Source organism: Stegodyphus dumicola, chromosome 3, assembly GCF_044657685.1.
Source record: "Stegodyphus dumicola isolate Sdum_Otavi_A_Nest chromosome 3, ASM4465768v1".
Classification (NCBI taxonomy): Eukaryota; Metazoa; Arthropoda; class Arachnida; order Araneae; family Eresidae; genus Stegodyphus; species Stegodyphus dumicola.
Window position 1 is genome coordinate 52,013,300 of NC_140770.1, and position 19,164 is coordinate 52,032,463.

The 19,164-nt window shown below is 33.9% G+C and overlaps 1 protein-coding gene across 2 annotated transcripts in view; it reads right to left on the minus strand.

Annotated features, from left to right (window-relative positions):
• LOC118187414 (uncharacterized) overlaps positions 1 to 19,164 on the minus strand; it is a 41,252-nt gene that overhangs the window by 9,282 nt on the left and 12,806 nt on the right. For both annotated transcript variants that reach the window (XM_035357630.2, XM_035357631.2), the window contains exons 2-4: positions 18,408 to 18,552; positions 10,489 to 10,657; positions 5,867 to 6,049 (exon numbers count right to left, since the gene is read on the minus strand). In XM_035357630.2, the coding sequence (XP_035213521.1) occupies positions 5,867 to 6,049; positions 10,489 to 10,657; positions 18,408 to 18,552 (497 nt within the window). The remainder of the gene's footprint in view (positions 1 to 5,866; positions 6,050 to 10,488; positions 10,658 to 18,407; positions 18,553 to 19,164) is intronic.

Here is a 19,164-nt window from a genome sequence, read left to right on the forward strand (position 1 = left end):
CACCGTTGCGGTCGCGAGTTGCAGTTTAAGGAAAGCTACCCTAGAGAAAAATGCATTTCAGTTAAAGTTTTTGTAGATGAAAAATCTTCGTCTAAATTAATTTTATTTAAAGCACACCATTATCTATTTGTTTCTTTATGATGGTACGCGCTTTTTTGTTACCCATAGTTGGATTCTTATTGTGTTCTCTTATTAGATTTATATTTCGAAAAATTGTAACTTCACAAAATAGGTTACTTAACTTCACTTCAGATTTCTCGTTGTTTGCTCATATTCTTATCAAGTGTCATGGTTATTGTCCTCTTTAGCTTTATCAAAAGACTAATTTTCTTTATCACGAGTGGTTATCAAAATTATGTAACGCTGTAAACAAAGCATCATCAAATTGCCACAGAAAAGCTATATTTTCAAAAACCTCTTTTTGTCAACACATCTTTAAGTTAATCATTTTGCTAATGAATACCTTGACTATTTTCGTTTAAACTTTGTGGTGGCTGGTGACAATACTACCGTTAACATGGGCTCGGATTTGAGATCTGATAAAGCTTAAACATTTACGATTTTGCCTTTACAGATTAAGGGCGTAATTCATCAACTTAAAAGTACTATTGAAGGTTGATAAAAAGATTAGTGCTGCATCTTCCAACGAAAAGGATGCCTTCGTGAAGAAAATTCTAAAGGAATACCTTGTGGTTTCGTTACGTAGCGATAAAAACCCGCATAACCGTTATGCTGCCCGCCCGTTAGGCTGCCAAAAATTAAACCCGCGTTCTATAAACTTAGCTTATTGATAAATAGTTAAAGCCTTGTAGGATGTTAAATTAAGGAGGCATTTTTAAAAATATTACACAGTTCTTCCAGAAGCACTAATAATTCTTTCCAGTTCGACGATTCTGAATTAGTTTAAATCAGTTGATGATGAATGGGGACACCTGTCTCAACAGTGGTTAAACGATATTGTCCTCCCTTCATCATTAATGAGAAAGCATTTGTTTTGAGTGTCATAAAGTATTAAAAATGCATAAACTGAATATAAGAATAAGCCGATTAATAAAGAAAGGTACAGTAAATTTCAAAGAACTACAGGTGCTATGAGCACTTAATAAAGTTTCAAAACGTAATTACTTAATAATAATCCCATTAACTGATTTTTTAGAAGATACATTTCATTTAAACTGATTAATGAAAATTTAGGATAAATCTCTTGAAGGGCTTGGTGGAATAACGGTCCCCCTCCACTTCTCAACAGCTTAAATAATCTATCATCTTATCAGGCCGCCCTGCTTGTATAGTGGTTAGTGACAAAGACCCTTGTAGTGATGGGTCCCGATTCGAATGCCGGAGAAGGCTTGGTTGTTACTTCCGTCCCTTCATAGGAGGCAACGATGGCCATCTATTAGGTGCTTCCATACTGCCGGAGAAGGTTTGGCTGTAACTTCCGTCTCTTCACAGGAGGCAACGGTTGCCACCTATTAGGTGCTTTCATACTGCCGGAGGGAGAAGGCTTGGTTGTAACTTCAGTCTCTTCACAGAAGGCAACGATGGTCATCTATTAGGTGCTTCCATTCTGCCGGAGAAGGCTTGGTTGCAATTTCCGTCCCTTCATAGGAGGCAACAATTGGCCATCTATTAGGTCCTTCCATACTGCCGGAAAAGGCTTTGTTGTAACTTCAGTCTCTTAACAGGAGGCAACGGTAGCCATCTATTAGGTGCTTCCATAATGAAATAGCCACCACTTCCGGCACGGTATAGGGAAAAGTGTGTGGGACACCAGGTGTTCGTCATAGACAAGCAGGTATAGTTTCATTCCATATATTCACTGTCTAGAACAACGTTATCCAGGATCGTGCGAGACGCGTCTAGGAGCATTTGATGACTTAGTTCATGCCACAGGTTCTGAACCGCAAGCGGTGCATCATGCATTTCATCCAAAGATGCAGATTTTTTTTCTGTTCAATTTTAAATAAACATAAAGCATACATAGAATGGCGCAAGGCTAATGGCTACTAAAAAAGGCTACCTGGCCATTACAAAATTATCTTGTTGTTGTTGCTGCTTATGCTCACTTGTCTGATGTATTCAGCCAAAGCCCACGAAATTCCTCGCGGCAAGGAGTGCTAGAATACGCCTGCCGTTGGCAACAGCATTGAGCACCATTCAGGTGACAGTTCAGTTACAACTCCCAATTTTGATGGAGAACAGCTCGGGAACGGGTCTAAAGGTCTCGCACACTTCTCTTCCGCCATATCACACGAGAAGACTAAACTCGCATCTTATTTAGAGTGCCGCCATGCCGTACCGACACTGTACATTTACATACATCCATGCCTTCTCCGGGATTCGAACCCGGACCTTTCGGCACGTCAGTCAGTGATGCTGACCACTATACCGGTTAAGCGGCAAAATTATCTTTTTACACTGAAATGTGTATCGTTTGTTTAACCAGTATAATAAAAGAATAATTATAGTCTTCTTCAGATCTAGTTTATAAGCTGACACTCCGGGGTACCACATGCAGATGTGAAACTATCATTAAAATAACTTTTATATAAAAGCTACATTTTCACCGTTCTTGCGCCCGTCTATTCATTTCTGATCTTGAATGTGTGTACTTTAGTCTAAAATAATTCTCATTCTTTTTAGTTAAAAGTGGACTTTGATCATTATTTAGCTGATCTCGGCATTTGCGATTAATAATTTGAGGGCTTTAAAATTCAAAAGAGCTCGTTTTCAAAAACAAAAGAGGACTTTGCTTGTTCGTCTGCCGAGTCATTCGTTTATGATTATGGATTTTCTATTCTAACACAATGGCAGATATTGATTTAAAAACAATTTTAGATATTATCTGCAGATAAAACTTAATCATAGATAAAGTTTAATGGACTGGTCTAGCGCTTCTTAAACTTTGCATTCATGGCCCCTTTCTATGATAGAGACTTTCCGCGGCTCCAATTGTTAAATATAGAATAAATTCTATAGTTACGATCCAAAATTCAGTCAAGGAATTTTATAGAAATTAAAAGAAATTAAAACCGAGCTCAGTTAATTCTTTCTGGGCTTCAAATGTTAGGTACTAGTCTCCTTCATACCAATTAATATAATTTCTTTTAATGCATGCATCTGAATTCCCAAAATTTTACTTTGCGATCCCATTTGGAATCGAGACCCACAGTTTAAGAAACGCTGGACTAGCCAAAAATGTACCATTTAAAGACTAGATCGAACGCACTGATATCAATTTAGGATGTGAAATCGAACATGCTGATATTGGTTGATTATAAAGCAAATATTTAGAGGTTTGTTGTCTAGAAATTTTTGTTACCGTTTTGCATTTATTTTACGGTATGTTTTGAAATGAATTCCGATCTCAAAATGAATAGAAGATTGTTTCAAATTTCAGTTGGTTTATATATTTTTTTCTATCGCACATTGGCAGAACAATAATGACACTATAAATACGCAGTCTTGCGATTTCTGATTGTGAAAATTAAAATAAAATACTTTTTAATTAAAAGAAATAGCTTCTATAAAACATGACCAAAAAAGTTTTTTCAAGAGAAGAAAAAAACACGTCAACGCAAACTGGCAAAATTTCTTGTTTGCAAACAAGAATTTTAGAACGGTAATATCAAAATGATTATATAAGCGAGACTGAGAATATAGGTTATTTCAAAATGCCTTATACACTGCTAAAAAAATTAAAGCATTACCCTGTTTACTCACCATTATGCTCACCCAACGCTTAAAACTTACTAAACCTATCGGATACGAATATAATATTTCAAAGGCATCAAAAGATTTCTTATGCAAAAGTGCATCCAGTGATGTCAAAATGCGTAACGGTTAGAATTAATGGATAGAGAGGAGAAATTTCACAGTATTACGTTTTACAACATTAGTCTTACTGAAAGAGTTCCGGTATTCCCTTGACGTTGTAATTTACAAAGATCAGTGCTTCGAACTAAATTTTACCTGGATACAGGATCAAGGTCGTTTATGTTCGACAGCAAATGCCCATAATGATTTCTGTACATAACAGCCCGTCTCAACAGAACAAGAAATGCCACTTGCCTCTAAAGGGAGATTTCCCGGGCTACAGGACGAAACTTGTCCAGTAAACTGGATCAATCGCCCTAATTAGCATGATTTTCATGGACGTACACCAGTAGTTTGGGTTCCCTTAACCATAAAGTGGAGTTAACACTGCGGTTTATCTGAGCTAACGGAGACATTGAAGCAGCCGATGCTCCAAAACCAGTTATCTTCAGGATGGAGCGAGCAGAAAGATCTGAATTTCATGTACAGCAGAGCTACTCGACATATAGACTCCGTTAGCGCAGATAAACCCCAGTGCGAATGGCCCTTTAAAGGCCGTTCACACTGGGGTTTATCTGAGCTAATGCAGACATCTGGCATAGCCGACGCAGCTGAAAAACCAGTTTTCATTCATAGGAGAGTGAACTGAAAAATCTGAACTGCACGTATACCGGAGCTAGCCGTTACATGAAATTGACTTTAAATAGTCAGTTCCATGTGATTCCTTTAAATAGTCAGCTCCAAAACCAGTTATCTTCAGGATGGAACGAGCAGAAAGATCTGAATTTCATGTACAGCAGAGCTACTCGACATATAGACTCCGTTAGCGCAGATAAACCCCAGTGCGAATGGCCCTTTAAAGGCCGTTCACACTGGGGTTTATCTGAGCTAATGCAGACATCTGGCATAGCCGACGCAGCTGAAAAACCAGTTTTCATTCATAGGAGAGTGAACTGAAAAATCTGAACTGCACGTATACCGGAGCTAGCCGTTACATGAAATTGACTTTAAATAGTCAGTTCCATGTGATTCCTTTAAATAGTCAGTTCCATAGTTTGCTCAGATAAACTCAAGTGTGAATGGCACTTAAGACACCACGATGTGGCAGAACTTGAGTGGTTAAACTTCGCAGTTGAGATATTATATAATGGCGACAGACGGATCAAGAAAATAGAGGTAGAAGATAGTAAAATAGTTCCAATTTGCGTGCGAAAGATTAAAAAATCGAGGCAGAGGAACGGTTTGCGTATGAATAAGCGGAAGTACGGACATGTACAGCATCTGAAACGGAAGTATGACGAGTAAAAGTTACTATAATGAGATCTTCGTACCATCGATTTTGTTGTTTCTTGGTGATATCGGTCAAAGTCGACTTTTTTGTGGACGCTAATGGTTGATGAGAAAAGCATTGTGAGTGCGAGACTGGCTTTGGAGAACGGAATCAAACGCATGGAGCAGCCGATATGCCCACTTGAACTGATTCTATTAAAATATGAAAGGGATTGTCTAGGAGACGTGTTATTCGGCAAAGATGATAGAAAATGCTCTCGCGAGGAAGTGGCAAAAACTGCCTCAAAATTCACTGCATCACCTCTAAGTTTCATGTCACGCTGATATTAAGCCGTTTCAGCAGTTCAGGCAGGCCATAAGCTCTGTTAATATCAAATGAAATTCTCAAAAAGTTTGCTTGTTTCACTTCCAAGTGCTGAAGCATTTTAAAAACCAAACATGTGCTAGAGGCAATATTTTATTCTTTTAAATTGAACAAAATAACTTTGTATATCGAATTTTCTAGTGTCATACTTACAAGGAACTACCTAGACACATTTATTGCAGTTTTGGTTTCAAATGATAACTGCAGCATGTGTGTTTCTTATAAAAAGTTATTAATCTTAATTTTTTGCTAGGGTATTATTAACATTTAATAGCTTACTTTAAAACACAATGTTAGAAATGAAACCGAGCAAAATAGCCTGAAAATTTAGTAGATAAACAGTTTTAAAAATAAACTTTAAAACATAATATGAAAATGGGAAAATATTTGAATTACCAAAAATCTTCTGGCGTCCCTAGCCACATAAGGGGTCCCAGAAAGGCAGCAAGAATCAAGATCCAGTAGCAAAATGAAATTCCCCATTGTGCAGCTAAATTCCCTATTAGTTGAGATGACAGTAAGAGAAATACTGTTGCCACTCCAAACAAGGTAAAATCAATACAAAATGATACAATATATCTATAAGGGAAATAAAATTAATAATTAATTTTTGCTATTCCTTACATGTATACTTATCCAGTTTTCTTAAGAAACGTTACCGCAGTATTTAAGACAAATTCGGAATTAAAAATGCTAAAATATGCACATAAATTGATTTTAAAATATGAAATTTATACTGGAATTTTTATAACTAGAACATTCATGAGTATATAAGTAAAAGATTCAGGGTTTAAAGTTTAGAAAGAAAAGTGAAAGATCTTGGACTCGAAAAATGCGTCGGAAACTCCACACGGTTTTTACTTCCTTGTATGAAGTAAAAGGAAGTATTGTCATCGCGAAAAGTTTCAGGCAGCATATTTCAACGAAAACATCCATTTTGACCGCTATCGAATGCAATTTAACGATGTTTTTGCGTGACATCTGTACGTAAGGACAGAATAAAATACTCGTTTCCTCCAAAAAATTATAAAACTGCTTTAAAATGAATTTTGTAGAGAATTTTTCGTTGCGCCTGTACGAACGTATGTACGTATCCAGCATAACTCAAAAACGAGTAGCCTCAGAACGTTGAAATTTTGTATAGAGGACTGCTATAACATGTAGATGTGCACCTCGTATTTTGGTTGCAATCGGCCGCACCAAACGTATATAAATATATCCACACTGTTACCCGGCTCGGTAATCTCAGTTTCTTTACTCTTATGCGTCTGTAAATTGTACACTTTTTGCTTTAAAAATGATTGAATTATGTTTTTCGTATTTTCCAGTTAAGGTTTTTATGCCTTTAGTAAACCTATGCAGTAATTTTAGAATTATCAACAATTTTAAAGTTTTTTAAGTGCCGCTAAGCCCAATAATTTTTTTGATTGCTGCCATTGCTTGTTCACATTTGAAACAGCAGGATAGTGGATTTGTTGCCAATCTAGAGAAACTTAGCTTCGTAACAACAAAGATAACGCCTTCATTTATTATTGCGAATTAAATCATGCTTAATCCTTTCTGGAATTTTTTCGAGGAAATAAGTGTTTAAGATTTACTGCGTAATTTTTAATACAGATATTTTGAGTTTTTATGTTTTTTGCCTTGTCGCGAAGTGAGAACTGAAATAATTGAATGAGAAATACTCAATCGTCTGTGAAAAACAGTTTCTTTGTTTTGTTTGCTTAATTTCTTTTATACGTCGTTCTAGATTTATTATAGTATTTGAATAGAACATGTGGCAAAGATTAAATAATTCTTTAAATGATATAAATTTTGTGCATTCTGAGTTATATGAATGAAATATAATTCTGTTAAGTGAACCTAGCGCCAGAGTGTCGCTATGGTAAACAAATAGAGTGAATTTTAAAAGAATGCATTTATTCTATTGTGTTTTATGCGTTGTCGGTTAAGTTGATTTAATTCAATACAATAAGTTTAAATGAAATGCAAGAAAAAATGCGTATAATTTAACATTGCGTACAAGGAAGTCCTGTGGGGTACACAGATTTTTTAACAGAATTTAAAAAATGTCAATTCGAAATCTCCAAGAGTGCAACTCTTAAAAAAAAGGCCTGAAACTTGGTAAAATTCTGAATATTCTATATGCTATTCAAGTTTCTGTTTGCAGAAGTTATTAGCGACTTAATTATAAAGTATATTAAAATGAAAAATGAACTGTACAGAGGGCAAAAAATTAACATTTTATGCTCTTTACGTTTCCCTTTTATTAAAATCAAAACCTCTAAACTTTTTAGCCCAAAGGGCGTTAGTCCAGAAAGGCTATTAATTCCGTTTTGCATTTTACGTCGAAAACTTTAGAAGTCTGAATCACTTTTCAAATTATTGCCACCAAATACTATCTCTCTGTATTATATTTAACGAAACTAAATAATGAAGAATCTGCATAAATGTATGCATGTTTCTCGCTATGTGATGAAACAACGGTACCTAGAGCCATCAAATTGTGTATAACGTACATCTGTACCCGAATACGGGCATATGAAATCCGAATGTTTTATTATCAGTTTTATATTTTGTAAAGCATTTACGAGTTTTTGGGCCAAGAAACTCAAGGTTTTAAAAAGCAAGCAATGGCAACACTACGAAAAAAAACTATCAAGTAGCTATAAATCCGGAAATTTCTTTCCCACATAGAAAACAAATGGTGAACCTCGTTCGTTGAGTTTGTGAATAAATTTTTCGACAAAGACTGTTTATTATTTACACATGAAATCCGGAAGCTATTTCTGCCGTACTCTGTATAAAACCTACAATGAACTGTAGTAAAAAAATAAAAATGTTCTCTTCCTGGAACATTTTATTCGGATAATTTTTTTCATTCTTTCTGTAAAAGATTTATAAGAATAATTTTTAGTATCATAAAATGAAGATAAACAGTACAAACAGAAAATATCTTTTTCGGGGCTTTCGGTCATAAACTCTTGTATGTCATTATGAAACCGTTGAGGATACTGAGCACCGCCTAGAATAACCACTGACCTAACTTATAAAAGTCTAGTGTTAATAGTCATCCTGCCAGAAAGGATATTTCGTAGGTAGATAACAATTACATGGGGACGACGATGCTAATTCCCACTGTGTTAAGCTTAATACTACTATTGACTAGCTGCTTTCGTTGAAGATACTGCCAAACAAAAGAATTTAGTAACTAGTTTCATAATTATTTAACACTTTACGCAGAGTCGACTTTTGTGGTTCTTTTTAAGAGATATGTGCTAAGTTTTTTTTTTTTTTTTTTTTTTTTTTGGCAGATGCTTTACTTTTAAACTCTTAGAACTGTTATTCAAACGAAATCAAGAGTGTAAGATCCAATGTAAGTAGTAATCAGCTACGGCAGGCTAAATCCATACGTACTTTGTTTCCTCACAAATCCCCCTTCACACTTGAATATTTGAAATACTGTTATTTGTTTCTAACTTCCTGTTTGCGGTAAAAAAATATATCATTGCGAAAACCATCAATGATTCAACATTTTATACAATAACAAAAGGCAACATTTTTTAACATCTCGAAGAAGTGTTATTGTTTTCAGTTTCGATAAATTCGTATTAAAAGTAAACAGATGTCATAAGTCGGTGACTGATAAGGCAATTGTTTTATCTTCAACATTATAAAAAATATGTGATTCTCAATCATAGTGCAAATGAATCCTTAAAAAAGACCAATTTGTGTTCTTAGTAATATTTGTAATAAGTGTTATTTTATATTACGAATGGCAATACAGAAATGATAAGTGTTAAATTCTGCCAAGATTTAATAAATGAATTGCTAAATTTCTCATTTGTGTTGGGCTGTCATCTGCAACCCAGAGTCTAAGAAATGTGAAAAAATTTCGCATGACGTATAGATTACAAATAAGCAATTAATTTTTAAAATTTTATTCAAATATTCTCTTTTTATCCACATTTGTTATTATAGTAATTAATATAATTTAAAGTAATGTATTTTTAAATTTTACATTCATTTACTTTTTACGATATATTTACTTTCTTTTAAAATTTAATTCAAAATGTATGCAATTTTAATATTATGATAGTCAAGCATGTAATGAAATGAATCCTAAATTTTCTCAAATAGGAATCTAATCTCTAACAATTTTGGAATCTCTTGAATCATTCACATGAGAATAATAATAACAATGAACGAAAGGTAAATACAAGCACTGCCTATTTTTTAATTTAAATTCTTTTATAGTTCTAATTTTTTTCAATAGCTAAGGTTTAATTTTTAGAGTTGGCAACAACAGATGTTACCTTTTTTTCGAAAAGAGAAAAAAGTGAAAATTTCAAAATTATAAAAAGGAAATCTTAAATAATCTCTAGATGAAACTTTTAATTCATATTCCTTTAATTTATAGTAATTCTTTCTTCAGCGTCTTCCATTATAGAGAAACTTATGAGTAGCCTTTCTGCCCATGCCTAGCTCATTTTCCACTTCATTACTCAATGTATAGTACGTTGCCTGTAGTATCAAACTCAGGATCTTTCTCAATCTGTTTGGGATGTTTTTATCACAAGTTTCCTGAGATGCATATGTTACGTTCGTTTTTGAGTTGCAAATGTTGTTTTCTGTTCTTGTAGGAGAGGCAAAAGTAATCTCAAACATAGGTGATATTCTATTTTAAAGATAATAATTCAAATCGTTATGGAATACAATTTTTACTTTTAAACAGATTTTAAGAAAATAATAAAACCGCAAAATCTGACAAGAAATAATTATAAATTTCTAAATAGAGATCTTGCGTCAATAATAAGAACAAATAATTTGGGCATTATTCAAAAATTTAGACTTAAACTGTTTACAGAAAAAATAGCTTTATATACGAATTCGCTGTATTTTTTATTTAAAAAGCATGCTCAGTAAAAGTTGGATTTATACATTTTGGAAAAAATATAAGTCTTTCCAAAAGGTCATACTTATACGAGTATTCCTCTAAAAGCTAATAATAATCTTGCCTCATTTTGGTGCCCATTGCTCTGTAAGCTATTGTTGGATAGGGATATCTGTTCTTCTGTTTGTACTCATCGTAACGCTCTTCAAGTATCGTCCAGCAACGGCCGAGACAAACTCCTGAATACAACGAATTTACACAGCAAACAAGTAAAACAACAACACCACTCCAACCTGAAAGAAAGCAGTCATTGTAAAGAATAAAATCTTTTGTAATAAATTTAGCCACACACTCTCATCCTAAATTAGTTTACATACATAAAAATAATATTTGTGGAACAACCAATTAGTCTTATTCGCTGTTTCACGGACTGAGCAATCAACAAATGTAATATTATCAAATTCAATTTGATCAATCTGTTTATGAAATGCAAACATTGGGCAAGACATTGTACGAAGGGAGCTGCAAAAGCTTTATGGAAAATAAAGATTCCAAATGCACTTTCGCAGTTCATGGTTTGACTTCAGTGTTTATTGAAACTATCAGTTTCCAACATCGTCGATGTCGGCCACTTCGAATCAAGGCAACCATTATGGAAACGCCAACAGGGCTAAATATTTCAAAACAAATAATCTCTTCCATCTGAAAGTGATTAAAAGGTTCTGGAATCGCAAGTAGTAGACTACAGAAAGAGGTTTTATGTCTTCAAAAGCATCCAAGATCGATTTCTTACTGTAACTACTTATCGTAACAGGACATTGACAGCTAGGAAGTTGAAATCCTCATTAGAACTGTTGTATTGCGACAAATTGCTATAAAATACGTAACTGATAAGGCCAGCGATAGTACTATGATTTTACAACAAAAAGAGCGCGTTTAAAGTAAATGCAGGTTTGGTTTATTTAATTACAGCAAAACACTCGAGGGCTACCTGCCTAACGCAACACATGACTTCGTGGAGGACTTATAAGGAAAACTCGATCGTATACATGTTGCAAATGGGAAAAACAACGAAAATGCTCATGCAGCCAGCCCATTTGCTAGGATTCAAACTCCGTATCGAACTACCAGTGTTCAATGACTTTACCTCTCAGCCACTGCTGGGCTGAATTAGAGCAGGAAACATCAGCTTCGAGCTTTAACTTAATAGCAGACTTTAAACACGTTTATGTTATGGAATGTAACGATTACGAGAAATGGTGGTGGTGTATTGAGAATACGGCAAAGCACACTAGCGCTATCTGCCTAAGGGGAGGGATGCCTTCGTGGAGGACTTTCTAAGGGAAACTGGCTCGTATACACGTTACACATGGGGAAAACCACGAAATCGCCCATGCAGCCAGCCCGTTCGCGGGATTCGAACCTCAGACCGAACTACTAGTGTTCAGAGACTTTACTGCTCGGCCGCTGGTAGGCCGATTACGAGGAATGAAATGAGATTCTATGAGAAGAAATATGACAAAAAATACTTTTCCGCAAGTATTTGACAGAAGGTATACACAGAAATTTTGAGATTAACTTTTAGGCATTTTAGAAATGCATATGGGTCTAAATTTGTAGACCCAGAAGGGCTAATTTCGTTTTGGTACTTAGCATTAACTTTCTGCGTTGATTCACTTTTCAAACTGTTGCCACCAAATATTCCCTGTGTTATATTTAAAGAAATTAAATAATGAAAATGCTTCATTCTTTAAAGAAATTAAATAATGAAGCATCTGCATAAATATATGTATGTTTCTCGCATTGATAAAACAACGGTACCTAAAGCCATCCAATTTTGAATAACTTAATCCTCCACCGATTATGGGAAGCCCAAATTTAGAATGTTTCATTATCGCTTTCATATTTTGTGAATTTTTGATTAACATACACAACGATTTGAAAGCGAACAATGACAACAGCGTACAAAAATAAAAATAAAAATTATCTCCAGCGCGCGAGACTATCGGAAGTTCTAAAGATATGCTCATTTTAAATTTATTTTGCGATATTGCTGTTGAGTTGAATTTTATGGTTTAAGTGCGAAGAACATATTTAATAAAGAGAACACGCATCGAATAGCAGATAATGAATTGCATTGAGTTCTTTTCAAATTTGGTAGGCAGACAAATTTTATGTTCTGACCTTAGTAACGTCTTTAAGGAGTCTTACAAATTACTTTGGAATTTTAAGGTACTTTTATGCTGCCATGTATACTCCTAGATATTATGAAATTAGCTGAGTAGAATTTGCTATTCCTAAAATGAAATATCTTATAAGCCACTCGGAGACTAAACTAAATTCCTAAGCATTTTTACTTCCTTGTATGAAGTGAGGAAAGTATTTTAATAGCGAAAAATTTCGGGTATCATATTTCAAAGAAAATATGCATACCAACCGCTCTCGAAACAATTTGAACGATGTTTTTGCTTTATATCTGTATGTACGGAGAAACTGAAGGACTGTTTTTGCCAAAAAGGATTGTAAAATGGATATAAAACGGATTTAAAAGAGATTTTTTTCCTTGGCGTCTGTTCGTATATGTGTATCGCGCATAACTCAAGAACGAGTAGACGTAGAACTTTCAAATTTTGGATATGGGACTGCTCTAACATTTATTTGTAACCTCCCCTTTTTCGTTGCACACGGCTGCACCTATCCTATACAAGCCTATTCCCACTCTATTACCTGGCTCGGTCAGCTTAGTTTTATTCTTATATGTTGGTAAATTGTGCCTTTTTTTTGCCTTTAAAGTGTTTGAATTCTGGTTTATGTTCCCGTTATGGTGTTTATGCCTTTAGTTAATCTGCATGCAACAGTTGTAGAATTAGCAACAATTTAAAAGTGACGAGTTAAAACTAACGAACCGCCATTTGTTTACATTTGGAACTCTGTAGAATAGTAAATTAAGTCAACTTCTGCATCTTCAATGTCTTTTTGCCGAGTGGGACCAAACTTTTTTTGTGTACCGAAAAATCGGTCTTCCACGCTGACCGAATTGCTTGTTTTTGCGTAGAAACTAACTTTAATTGTTTAAAAATGTTAACTGTTTTAACTGTATTTTACAATTTTTAATGAAGATGTTCCGAGTTTTAATGTAGTTTTCCTTTGACGCGAAGTGAGAACTGAATAAATTGAACGAGAAATATATTGAAAATCTAGGAAATAAGTTTAAATGAAACGCAGCAAAGAATGTGTATAATTTAATATTCTGTGAAAGGAAGTCATGTGGTGCACACATCAGATTTTTTAAGAATTAAACTGGAAAAGCCATACTCTGGTGCGCACAGTACAGCTTGCTAACTAACAGCAAGGAATTTTTACCTTAAAAACAAAATTCTCTTGGCAATGAGTAAACAGTTTATTTAGTTTTTCTGGCACAGCTCCTTTAACTGTCCTGAGAAACACCGAAAGGAATGTCCTTTGGCTACTGAAAATCACAAATGTTTTAAGTAAATTGTAAAACCGCGCAAAGCTATAACTTTAATAAATAACAATCATGTACATCCTGTAAAGTTATTTTTGTCCCTCTTTACTCTCTGTTAGAATAGAAAACTGAAGGGAAACTAAAGAATACTGTTAGAAGTTTTGTTACAAAATTTATTAGCCCAAAAGAGCGTTAGCTCAAGAAGAGCTATTAATTTCGTTTTGACATTTTTTGTCGATTCACTTTAAATGTCCGTATCACTTTTCAAATTGTTGCCACCAAATATTATCGCCCTGTGTTATATTTAAATAAATTAAAGAATCTGCATAAATGAATATGTATGTTTCTCGCATTGTGATAAAACAATGTTACCTAGAGCCATCAAATTTTGAAAAACGCAAGTCTCCTCCCGAATACGAGCTTCTGAAAGCCCGAATTTGGAATTTGTTTTATTATCTAAATATATTGTAAAGCATCAACGAGTTTTTGATAAACTGGACAATTTCTAAGCGAGCAATGGCAACACTGTACGGGGAAAAACATTTTTATCTCTAGCGCGCGATATTGTATCGGAAATTCTAAAGATATGCTCTTTTAAATATTTTGCGACATCGCTGTTTGATAGAATTTTATGGTTTAAGTACGAAGAATATGATATTTAATAAAGGTAACGCACAATTTAAAAAAAACGCCCCTTTGGGTATAATAAAAAACTGAAACTTTAAAATTTCACAACTTTATTTTTTTTTTTAGGAAATGATAAACTATCGTTTGATCTCATTCGATTAACTTTCGACTGGATGCCTACGCTATTAAATAAAAGCACATAAAGTGTCCAGACACATGGAAAGTACATAAACTCGGTAAGGTTTAATTGTAACTATTACTATTATTTACAGTGCTGTTGTAGATACATTGTGTTGTAGATACATGCATACATGCATGCATGCAAAAGCCCGGCCCTTACTTTCGCAACCGTCGAACATAGGTATATACTTCAAACTACAAAATTTTAAATGACCCAAAAAATTCATATTTTGGTATTTTAAAATTTAAACGCATCAATTTTGTAAAAGTTATTAACCTAACATTTTATTCATTCCTTCGGTCTCTATACTTTATATGTGGCAAAATTTTGTTTCCATTGTAAAAAATACAACATAAGTTTTGAATCCAGTACAATCAAATTGGCCGAAATGTTCTATACTATTAAAATCTGTGCGAATCTGTTTGTGGCATTATCTCCTCCGGAAAGGCGGGGAGTTGAGTTTCCAGAGCGGTAGACCCGGATTCCAAAAATTCGTGGGATAATATTTTGACCATTCTCATCTTCGTACGACTTCAGATCAGCCCAGTTATTAATTAAAAACTCAGAAAACGCTAATTTCCGCACTCATTTTTATGAGTGGCAACAGTCTCGCGAGCTGGAGACAAAAATCTGCATTACTTCGAAAAGTGTTGCCACTGCTCGCTTTCAAATCGTAGTTTGTTAATTAAAAAAATTGTAAATTTTACAAAATGTGAAATAAAAATAGCACTGCCAAACATGAAATATATATCTATTATAATAAGGTCATATTCTGACGTTGAGAAAAGTAAGCGATTGCAAGTAACATTGTAATTTGAAACCTTTTCGTTAATGTCAGCATTTTAAATAAATGGCTGCTGCTGGCAACTTTACTTCCGATTAGGATAAATGACGCAATATTATTGCCACGTTAATTCTTTTATTGATATTGCGAAAAAGCCGTTATATTACATTAAATTTAAATCATGACGTCATATTGTATTATTCTGAAGTGTTAAAAGGTTTTGTTTCCTGGTTTGGCAACAAAAACACTTTTACCAATTGGTCTTTGCTTGGAAAGAATGAATTGATTTCATTCATACTGAAATGTTTTTATATAACTTTTCAGGTGTGCATAGAACTTATAAATTTTGCTTTGGCCGCGGAACGCTTATCTGGCGGGGTTGCCCTGTAGTTTTATATCAAAATCGGAGATCATATACAGTGACCTTTCACAAGTAAAGAGTGGAATGCTTGCATTTTACGTAACTAAAAATAAAATCTCAGCTTAGAAAGGGTTTCTAATATTGAGAACTAAATGCTTAGCAAACCACGCAGATATTTGAAAAACATTAATCACAACAATGTTTTTTTATAAAACGAAGATCTTATTCATAGAATCTCACAAAAGTCGTGCCTCAGAAAACACTAGCAGGCCTGAATATCGGCACCGTAGCCCATTCGTAGTATTATTTGCATTAATTAAAATATTATTTGTATTTTCATGACCTTTTTTACACGATTACCACAGATTAAGATTCTAAATGAAATAAAACTTCATAGTATTAGTAACGTGTTCTTAGACTTTGAAAATCTACAAATGACATGTATAAAATTTCTTTTGGCGTACCAAATGTAACAAAATGATTGTTGCGTGCGTACAGGTTCCTAACCCTTTGAAAGCACACAGAAACTATAATAGCTTGTTAAAATTCAGTTTTACCAAAAGGAACATTTCAGTTTTGGAACTTTCCACAAAAATAGTTGTAGAACTCGTCACAGAACAGACAGAACATACAGAACCTCGGAATCACTTGAAGGCATATGATGGCCGGATAAGGTTTTACAGTTACATATGAAATCAATTACGATACCTATTACGGTGATACAGGGACGGCATATCGCCAAATGATCAACTTTGTAAAACCGTTGACAGTTTGGCAATATTTTGACAAATTAACAAGACGGCCATTTACTCAATGTTACATAGACTAGCCCCAGTAATCTTATTTTCCCGGCAGATCACCATTTCTCTAAGTTTTCCTCTAACATTATACAGACAAATACAAAAGTTCCCCATATAACTGCACTAAAATCGTCTGGCTACATACACAATTCGTACGTTGCCCCCCTTCCCAAGGACTGCACGTCCTAGGCAATAATATAATCCGGGGACAGGAAGCCATGCCTACAATAACAGAAATAAAGGCACCAAAGAATCAGTAAATCAAAGAATATCATTAAGGGCCATTTAAACGGTAAAATATCAACCTCGCATTATTCCAATTTATTTATTAATTGACCCTTGAATACATATTGAAAATAAAGTACAAATTTACACATTTTAGAAGGTAATATTTCGGTTAATTTTGCTCACACAGAAATCAAACTTTTATATGTAAGTAAAGAGTACAAAATTTTCCTAAATATAAATATAGGGACCGGAGGAATGTTTAAGAGTTTCTATTTTTACGAATCTGATGTCTAAAGTAAAAGGCCAAAACATGAGCATTTGTATCATTTAAAACATTTTTGTCATTTGAATTACACGTCTACGACCGACGGTTGCGAAAATAAATACATATATGAAAGCAAGACAGTCTGAAGTTTTAAATAAGTTATTCAGAAAAAAAATACAAGTAAAAATCTGAACGCTTTCAGATTTTATATTACGTCCAAAGAAGAGTTTTCTTAACGTTTTGCGTGTTACCTTTATTATTACATATCATCTTCTTCGAACTTAAACCATAAAATTCAATTCAACAGCAATATGGCAAAATAATTTTTAAATGAGCATATCTTTAGAATTTCCGGTACACGGTCTCGCGAACTAGAGATAAAAGTATTTTTTCGCCCTCCTACAGTGTTATTGTCCGCTTTGATATCGTCGAGTTTGTCAATCAAAAATTCGTTAACGTTTTACAAAATATGAAATCGATAATAAAAGCATTCCAAATTAGGGCTCATAGATGCCCATATTCGGTGGAGGATTAAGTTATTCAAAATTGGATGACTCTAGGTACCGTTGCTTTATCACAATGCGAGGAAACATACATACATTCACACAGTTTCTCCATTGTTTAATTTCTTTAAATGTAATACAGGGAGAAAAATATTTTGGTGACAACAATTTGAAAAGTGAAACGGACATTTAAAGTTTTCAACGTAAAATGCCAAAACGAAATTAATACCCCTTTGGGCTAAAAAGAAACGGCAATGAAGCAATATTGAACGCCTGTCGTTAAATATCATGAACTATTTCAGAAGAGGAAAAATAAAAAAATCATGCTTTTCATCATAATCATTGTATAATAAATGAATGAAGAACAAATATGAATTGAGCATTTGCATTCTGACTTACGTCTGGACCGTCATGGGAACTAGGAAAAAGTACATGTGGATTACCTACTGTCCCTTCATCCTCCTATATCCCATTCTCATTTGGTGTAGGTTCTGTGTTTTATAAGCCGTTTCCTTTGATTTTGAAAGCACTTTTGCTCACATGATAAACTGCAGATGACAAACAGCGAGTGCGAAGACATCCTACAAAGGAGGAGACAATGCTACCTTTGAAAAACATGCATTCGCCGTAATAAAGCTTAGTGAAATTAAGTGAGCAGTATTAAAGAACAGTGCATTGGATCATATTTTTATTTTATAACTTCTTTCAATCTGAAATAAAGGAATTCTTTGAAAGCTTTCCCGATTTTTTTCAATGCAAATCACATTGCTTATCTCGAACATAAGGAATAGGGTTACTGCATCGGAATGGTTAATAAGTGAATGTTACCTGCGTCAGCAAGAGCCTTTGGTAGAGCTAGAACTCCACTGCCAGCCATTTCTCCAACGATGAAAATAGCTGCTAGCCATAATGACAATCCTTTCTTTCTGTCCGCTAATGGTAATAATTCAACCGAATCTCCCTCACTCATTTTCTGAAATTAAAATTAGCATTCAATCATCCCTAAATTAAAACTTCAATTATTTTAAAAAGTATTATTGATTAAATAATTTGAGAGCCTATGTTATTAGCCCAAAAAGGCTATTAGTCTCGAAACACGATTTTGCGTTGTTTCACTTTTCATTCGAGTCTGCTGCCATTCGGAAAAAAGGAATATATTAATCTTTCATATTTAACTTGTCCGTTATTAATTAACAAACAGCTATTTTAAAGCAATAATGTAGTTCTTAAGAATATTACTTTTACATTTTTTAATGCGATTTAAATAAAATTCAGTTAATTCCCGATATATCTAATTAAAAAGATTAAATATTTTTATTATCATATTCTTATTATCATATTCTTATTTATTATCATATTCTATTATATTATCATATTCTATTATATTATCATATTCATCATATATATATTATTATCATATTCTATCATTATTTTATTATCATATTCTATTATTTTTATTTACATATTCTTTCACTATTTAAATATACAGAAGATAAACAACTTTCTCATGTTAGTATAAGTGCATATTCATCTGGTACCTGTAAAATGTTTCGCTATTTCACCCGAGCAATCACCGTCTATAAAC